At 40.1% G+C, this 8,657-nt stretch overlaps 1 protein-coding gene across 1 annotated transcript; it reads left to right on the forward strand.

Annotated features, from left to right (window-relative positions):
* The first annotated feature begins 293 nt into the window (after nt 1-293).
* Nucleotides 294-6,559, forward strand: VMA21 (vacuolar ATPase assembly factor VMA21). Its single transcript, XM_068962960.1, has 3 exons — nt 294-419; nt 5,704-5,813; nt 6,389-6,559. Exons 1-3 carry the CDS (start codon nt 367-369, stop codon nt 6,529-6,531), a joined length of 306 nt encoding a protein of 101 aa, XP_068819061.1. The 5' UTR covers nt 294-366; the 3' UTR covers nt 6,532-6,559.
* Nucleotides 6,560-8,657: the final 2,098 nt, after the last annotated feature.

An 8,657-nucleotide genomic window follows, 5' to 3' on the forward strand; every position in this document is an offset into this window, starting at 1 on the left:
GGGGGCGGCCGCAGCACCGCCCTCCCCGGAGGACAATGCTGCGAGGCAAGTCCCGGCTCAACGTGGAGTGGCTGGGCTACTCGCCCGGCCTGCTCCTGGAGCGCAGGCCGCTCCTGGCAGGGCGTACGCCCCGCAGCCCTGGCCGGTAAGTCACACGCAGGCTCCCAACCGCGCCTGCGCCCGCCGCCGCCGCCGCCGCCACCGGGCGTCACCTGGGCGCCGCGCCTGCGCGCTGCGGCCCACAGCCCGGCACTCGCCGGCACTTCCGGCGTGGCCCGCCTGTACCGGTCGCCTGCCTAGCCGACCGAGCGCGATTGCCGAGCCCAGCCGGCGTCTGAGCGTCTGAGCTGTGACCGTGGCGACGCCATGGAGCGCCTTGATAAAGCGGCGCTGAATGCGCTGCAGCCGTCCGACTTCAGGTAGTCCGGAGTGAGCCGGAGTCAGGCGGGGCCCTAGAGCACCAGGCGGACTGGCCCAGGCCGGGAGCGGGGCGAGAGGGAAAGCCCGGGCCGACCGGTGGGTGGGCATGAGGTCTGCGCCCTCCGGGCTGGGGCTGCGGGCTAGCGGAGGAAGGGGAAGCAGGTTGGGGCCTGCATCGTCTGCACGCCGGGCCCCTACCCTTCTCTCGGGAACGAGGGACCTGGGGTCATGGTGGCTAGGTGGGCGGGTTATTCAGCTCTTGTTTCTGGCCTAGCACTTCTTTCTCTGTTGTCTGTATTGCGATCTTGCTGTCTGCACCCTTTCTCCCCACTGCAGGGTGAGCTCCCTGAGGACAGGAACCGGGCCTTCTCCATCTCCGGGTCCCCTTTAGGGCCCACATCGTCAGGACTTAATAAATGTTTGCTGCATGAGTGAACGAATGGAAGGGACAAAGGGCCGCCCCGGGTTTGAGTCTACTTCACTCAGGGAGTCAGTAGGATGGGGGCTGGTGGCTGAGTAGAAGGAACCTGAGGAAAGAGCAGGTGGTCCTGGTGGACTAGCCTGGCCCATGACACCTCTAGAGGTCAGAGGGTGGGAAGGGATTTAGCTACCATTCAGCGTGTGTGCGCCAGGCCCAGCTTAGGTGCTTTGTTACATGCCTGTGTGTGAGTCACTCAGTCGTGTCTGACTCTTTGCGACCCATGGACTGTGGCCCGCCATGCTCCTCTGTCCATGGGATTTTCCATTCAAGAAGTACTGGAGTGGGTTGCCATTTCCTTTCTCTAGGAGATCTTCCCGACCCAAGGATCCCATGTCTCCTGTGTCTCCTGCCTTGCAGGCAGGTTCTTTACCCGCTTTATTACATACATTATCAGAATTTTAAAAGTGCTTAGTTTGCTACTCGTTTAAAAACAGTGAAGTTGACTCAGGATATTGGCTTGCGCACAGGATTGCCTCGCACAATTAGTAAGTGTAGAAAGCTAGCAGTTGTCCTATCTTTGGCGCCCCCGTGATCTTTTTAACTCTCACAATGGCGATGTAGGTGGGTTTTTTTTTTTATTACTGTTTATTAGTGAGGCCTCCAACAAATATTTATATTAAGTATACTTAAAATACAATGTACCCCTCCTAGACTGATTTTAGTGTTTCTGCATGGAATTTGCATTGAAATCTAGTTGCAGTATAGGCCTTGCCATAAAGGGGAACATGGTAAGCTTCATCTGCTTAGTGTTTCCTGCAGAAGTTTATCTGAAGTGGGTAAACTCTAGATGGTTCTCAGAGTGGGGGCACAATCCTCAATTATTTGTGAGGCTAGTTCTAACTCTAAATGTTCGAATTCTTCCTTTCTAAGAAGGCTCAATCAGAGACACATAGGAGAAATTAGTTGAATGACCTCAGTTGCTTTGTTTTGGAATACCTCACCGGGTTACACCCAAGCTGGCTTGTGCCAGCAAAACTACCGGCTGTAGTGGGCTGTGGCTGGAAGCCAAGGAGAAAATGTCATATAAACACTGAAGGAAGTTTGAAAACTAGTTTTCAAAAGTTTGTATGCTTAACTTTGTCCTTAGTCCTGTATTTGAGAGACTGAAAGTCAAATTTTGGGGGCTTAAGATAGAGAGGTAAGAAGGAATTGAAGACAAGCAGCAAGTTGTTGAGATATGCTTTAGAATGTGTGGGGTTAGAAATTAACATGCAGAAAAAATTGTGTTTGGGTGGTGGGATTGTAAGTGATTTTGTGTGCTTTAAAACATTCTTATGATATTATATTCTCTTTTCAGTGATAAACTTTTCTCAAAGTCAGGCCAGATAATTGATATTCAAGAGATAATCTAAAGAACAGACAACTGGTTAACCTTCCCTTTCTCTAGATTCTCAAGCTTTGTTTCTTTATCAGATTAGACGATCTGAACTTTGCACACCAAAAACACAAACACTGTGAAGGCCAGGTTTTTTTGGGGGGTCGGTCCACAAAAGAATTGGCCAAATACTGACTTCTTGTATGTATGTATGTATTTTTAAATTTTTCTACACAATTTTTAAAGGTTACACTCCATTTATAGTTACTGCAAAATTTTGGCTATATTCCCTGTGTTGTACAATACATCCTTGTGTCCTGTCTCCACAATATTTTGTACCTCACACTCCCCTTCCCCTATATTGCCCCTCCCAACCCTCCCCACTGGTAATCACTGTTTGTTCTCTTTATCTGTGAATCTGGTTCTTTTTGTTACATTCCCTGGTTTGTTGTATTTTTTAGATTCCACATATAAACGATATCATACAGTATTTGCGTTTCTCTGCCTGGCTTATTTCACTTAGTATAATATCCTTTAAGTCTGTCCATGTTGCTGGAAATGGCACATTTATTCTTTTTTATGACTGAGTAGTATTCCATTGTATGTATTATGCATGTGTGTGTGTATTGCATCTCCTTTGTTCATCTGTTGATGGACACTTGGGTTGCTTCTGTATCTTGGCAATTGTAAATAATCCTGCTGTGAACCCAAGAGTGCATGCATCTTTTCAGATTAGTGTTTTTTGTTTTCTGTGGACATGATTTTTTTGTATTTTTATAGAACTGCAGACACTCATTCTTGATGAAGATAAATTTTCTAAAAATTTTCTATTAGAGAACAATGTAAGGAAGTTTAGGTATATTAGATGAGAATTGTATATCTCAGTGATCACTAAAGTGAGATGTATTAAAAGATGTTCCTTGAAGTATGGAAAGAAAACAGATTTCTACATAATTTTTTTTAAACTTTAACATTTTTAGTATCTGTTTTTCCTTGTTTTTATATTTTAAAGACTCCATGACTAATATAGACTAATATACACTATCTATAGTGTATAGGTAATTTAGTTAAAAATCATTATGCCTATATGGGGGTATGTGCTCAAAACTTTAATGATGGATCACACAGTCAAAAAAGTTTGTAGACCATTGGTGTAAACTTAAGATGTTCCCTTTCTTTTTGGGCTGCCAGAAGCCTCCCCCCTGTAATGGTATACACAGTTATAAGAATTGCTTTGCCTGGATTTTCTATGTGCAGGACTGTCTGGGACACAAGCTGTCATGTTAAGTGCTATAATAACAGGCATGAAGTAAGTGTGGTTGAGTCCCAGAGCAGTGAATCATTCCAGTTGGCATAATCAGGAAAGCTGCCTGGAGGAAGGCAGCTTATTATTTTGTAAAGACCTTGATGGCTGGGCTGTATTCTTCATAGAGATGTAGATAAAAACTGGAACCTCTTGCCGAGGATTACCAGGAAGAATTAAGTTCAAGTGTTGACTATGAACATAAATTTAGACATGTGTTAAGGTTATAGAGGAGCAACACTTGCCGCCCCAAAATATCTCTTTGATGTGCAGATTATTTCAAACTGAAAACCATCAAGGCCTCAGACACTCAGGAAGAAACTTTAACCTTCCCCTTAATTGCCTGAAAATCCTGGAAGAGAGCTATCACCAGAGATACTTGCAAAGAATATGGGCTAGGTGTGGTGGGGTCAGGGGCAGGGCATAGAAACCAGAGACTACTCTGGGTCCCATAGACTCTACATGGCCTAGGAAACACTTGTTGACCAAACACCTGCTTTTCCATCTCCATGTGTATTGTCTTTTTCCTGTTTGAAGTCCCAAATCCCTACCTACAGCATCTTCTTTTGTCTTTACCTGAAGACAATATTTAAGGTGAGGGTTTTGGCCATTTGGCAAATTACTCATTTCTCCTGGGTCTCTTCTATGTATACATGTTATTAAACTTTGTTTGATTTTCTCCTGTTAATCTGTCTCATGTCCATTTAATTCTTAGACCGGCCACAAAGAACCTAGACAGTAGAGGAAAATTTCTTTATCCCTGACAAGGTAGTGTGAGAGTGGTTAGATTTAAGGGAAGAGGGACCTTTAATCTACAGGGTAAAAGCCCATAGGATAAAAACTTACTGTTTTTAAATGTAACGGTTACGGTGATATGGATGAGGGGTATGTGTGTGTGTGTGTCCAGGATTGCTGGAAGCTTACTACAGCTTCACTGTCAGTAGTGTTATCATTTGTGATGATGCATGGGGCCAATGCTGACAAATATCTACTTATTGAAAAGTGGGCAAATCAACATTAAGGAATATTTGAAAGTGGGAAAGTTAGTTTATTATTGTATATTAATCTGGAGTCCTTTTTCATGTGCACACCGTTTGAATATAATTGGAATAGTATACATCTACACTGTTGGCAGAGATTTTCTGGAAAGGACCAGATAGTAAATATTTTAGATTTTGAGGGTCATGTGGTCTGGCACCACTACTAATCTCTGTCTCTGTATCTCCCTGGAGTCTTAGGTGATGCATAAACAAGTGGGTGTGGCTGTATGCCAGTTACACTTTATTTACAGAAGTAGGCAAGGGGCCTTTCAGAGCTTATTTGGCAGACCGCTGATATACATAAAAACAGTGTAATCTGCCTTGTTGATTTTTCACATAGATATTTACTGAATCATTGTCAAAATTAATTTTAATGGTTCCCAATTGATAAGCATCATTTGTGAAATCATTTCTCCTTTATTGGACGTTTTTATGTTACCCATTGTTACTGTTTTAAGTAGCCATTTATCTAACTTGTTTTTCTTTAATAGTATGATTTTAGAAACTTGAGTGCATTCTTCAGAATCATTTTATTGTGTTCTGGAACAAAACTTTCCCATTGGAATATTTCGATTGATTTTATAAGTCTATGAGCGATAGAATGCATGGAACATAAAGTGTTTTGATATCAAACTTTTAATGCATCCATGCTGTGTGTGTGAAGACCATTTAAGTTGTACTCTCGCTACTTAATTACAAAGAAATTTGAGCAGAGTTTCCTTCAGCTGCATCCAGATTGCTCTGGGCTCCTTTTTCTTTGGAGAGTCTCATACCTTGTCTGTACTGTATTCAGCTAGCCACTGATAGGATGCTTTGTGAAGGAACCTCATTAGTTGTTTTCTGTGTATCTTCTGCCTTACTACTTCCATTGTGAATTCTGTAAATCATGTATATTTGCATAGCACTTGGAAGATTCCAAACCACTTTCGCACTTTACACTTCTTTTCACACTGGGTCTGCCACTGGATCTCTAGGCTATTCGAATTTTGAGTCCCTGGCACTGCTCTTCTTCTGGCCACTGTTTTCTAGACAAGGGCAAGGTTCCCAGCATCTTTTCTGTGGGTATTTGTAGCATTTACGAACACAAGAATAGTTTGAAATGGCTTTGCAGGCTCTGATTTTCTCTTTGTTTACTTTTTTCCAGAAATGAAAGTTCATTAGCATCCACTCTGAAGACGCTCCTGTTCTTCACAGCTTTAATGATCACTGTACCTATTGGGTTATATTTCACAACTAAATCTTACGTTTTTGAAGGTAATCCTAGACATAAAACAAGACATTTCCACCCTTAACTATATATGAGATTTCATGCTCTCAACGATCTCTTTATATCTGTAAACTGGATATTAATTTGACTTGCTTCTGTTTTGCTTTTCAAAAATCCCATTGCTCATAATGAATCTTCATGAAATGAATTTTTCATCACTCAGTGATTTGTTTGACATCGTATTGGTTATGGTTTTCTGTGCGATAGCTTGCAGATCCTTTCTTTTAACAGCCCCTGGAGAGTGAGAGTTGGTTGACATGGGAGGAGGACTTTGGGGGAATGTACCCTTGCTGGCAGACATTGGAAGGAAGAGAAAATAAAGCCCTCTTTATTATGTCAGAGTCCTTAGATGAAGTGATTTATTGTGGTTTTCATTGAAAATAATGTTCTTCATGTGTAGAAGGTATTCACATCTTTACATGAATACTTGATTGATCACCACACAGAGTATTCCTTTTTAATTGCCTGACTACTTCAATAAATATATAGCTAATAAAAATAATGTTTTGATTTTTATATTTTTATATATTTTGGATTAAAATGGAAACTTTTCTCTTGATAGGCGCCTTTGGGATGTCCAATAGGGACAGCTATTTTTATGCTGCTATTGTTGCAGTGGTCGCCGTCCACGTGGTGCTGGCCCTCTTTGTTTATGTGGCCTGGAATGAAGGCTCACGGCAATGGCGTGAAGGCAAACAGGATTAAAGTGAACATTACCTTTTGATAGTGTTAAATTGATTTTTTAAAGTGGTAAATCTATCTGGGATATTGATGATTTTAATAAAATTGAAAGAACTTGTTAAAATCAATCTTGAGTCACATTTGACCAGTGTAAGTTTTGGTCCTTCTAAAACAATGCCTTGTATCATCAGTTTTAATTGTCTGAGTCTCTCATTTGCAAATGAGAATTTGGAAAAGCTAAATTGGTTATAAATAAGTATGTGAAATTAATTATGCATTATTCTGGGAAGAATCTGATTATCTTACAACAAAAAAAATGTTTTATAGCATTTTGTCTTTTAGTTGGTTTTGAGTTTTACGCTCTGGTTGTATTCAGATGTACATAGTGGAGCAAATCTAAATTTTATTTTTCGCTGGAACACTTTTCCCGACTGTCATGAAAATACCAAGTCATTAGATTTTGGGTTGTAAATGCCTGTTGAAAATTGCTTAAATTGTGGACACTGGAATTAATCTGAGTGTCACTGAGAAATTTTGCATAAAGTAGTAGTAATCCCTAGTCAATAGAAATCTTTCATTACATTATTTCATGGGGAAGCTAGGCTGAATCACAGCCATTCATGTAAAAGGACTGTTTATTAAAGAATGCAGATAGCAAAGCAAAGAGCTAGCTGCCTGGGCACCTGGCCTGCTCCCTAAAGGCCTCTTACAGGCCAGCCTCCTCCTTTCAGAGAAGCTCTTCAATGGTCTGCTTTGCTCTGTCACTCAACAATGAACTTATACTTTAATTATGAGGTTGTGTAAACTCGGTTTTTCCTACTTTTAAATAATGTATATGAAAGAATTTACATTTAAATATGTTCATTTTTGCAGACTTACAGAGTATAAACAATCATGAAAATCAATTATTTTTATCACCCAGGAAGTATTCTTAGAATTTTTAATCAGTGCTGTTATGTCCCAGATATGTATAGATAATCCTTGAGGTCCTTTCTGATAGAAAAAGATCCTGTTTTTTAGTATCCTTGGTCTGTGTTCTTTTCAACCACTTGGTACTATTTGTGTGTAATCTAAAAACACACAGGGAAAAAATGCATATTAAAACGGGAAGAAAATATTAATTCCCTGTAGTGTGGCCACCTGGAGATAACCACTGTTTTGGTTTACATCCGTGTGCATTTCTGATTGCTAGTCTGATACACAGTAAAAGTTTGGTTTCAGTTCAGAATCTGCCAGTTTTATCTGGTGTCTATTTGCATTTTTTCAGATGAGTGATTATTGGATGTTTTCTTAAACAGCACATTCTACCTTTACTCTTTTAACTAGATATTTCATTGTATGGATTTCTGTCATTAATAATTCCTCATACAATGGCCCTTGCTGTGAGTGTTTGCCATCACTGATTGTGTTAGTTCCCCTCTACTTTTGGATGTCGTGGAATTGGACTAAAGGAGCAGAGACGTAGTTAGGCATAAAAACCAAGAAGCCTTTTGTGTTTATTTAAATGCCGAGAAAAAACAAAATGATTATTGTAGAACTATTTTTTATTCCTGCTTATAGTTAAATGTTATTTGCAGTTTAAATGTCTTAAGTAGTTATTCTGAATGGGACATGGTTTCTTAAAAAGACTACAGTTTTGGTATACAATTGTACAAATTTAATAGGAAATTGTCAAATACTCCAGTTTGAATCTAATGTACTATAAGGTAGATTTCTAGATGGTCCCCTCTTTAGATGTCTTGTTGTACTTAGAATTTTTCCAGTTAATTTCTTTTTCTATAATGCCAAGGTTTTTCTTGTACTTTTGAAATCTTATGCTATTTTTAAAATATTGATGTCCAGTGTTGGATTATTTTGTTTGATTTCAGACATTTGCTGAGTAGATAATATGGGTGTTTTCCTGCAAGTATTTAAACTAGGGATTCATGCAAAAGCAGTGTAATTTCCTCTTGGAACTAGTACCAAGCATTTGAAAGTTAGACTTGGATGCTAAGGTTGATATATGGAATTATTACAATAAAAGCTTGCTTTCAAACCAGTTAATATTTTCTTAAGGTTTTAACTGTTAACTCACTAGTTTGCTGCTGTTGAAATAATACGGTGTATGACAAATAGATTTATTTTTCAAGATGTCTCAGTGATTTCCTCTT

Source organism: Capricornis sumatraensis, chromosome X (assembly GCF_032405125.1).
Source record: "Capricornis sumatraensis isolate serow.1 chromosome X, serow.2, whole genome shotgun sequence".
NCBI lineage: Eukaryota > Metazoa > Chordata > Mammalia > Artiodactyla > Bovidae > Capricornis > Capricornis sumatraensis.

Excerpts from the sequence above, each read along its gene's own strand:
- VMA21 (XM_068962960.1), top strand. The coding sequence starts at position 367 with ATGGAGCGCCTTGATAAAGCGGCGCTGAATGCGCTGCAGCCGTCCGAC. Across the intron at positions 420-5,703 it reads CTGCAGCCGTCCGACTTCAG|AAATGAAAGTTCATTAGCAT; the intron begins GTAGTCCGGAGT and ends ACTTTTTTCCAG. Across the intron at positions 5,814-6,388 it reads TAAATCTTACGTTTTTGAAG|GCGCCTTTGGGATGTCCAAT; the intron begins GTAATCCTAGAC and ends TTCTCTTGATAG.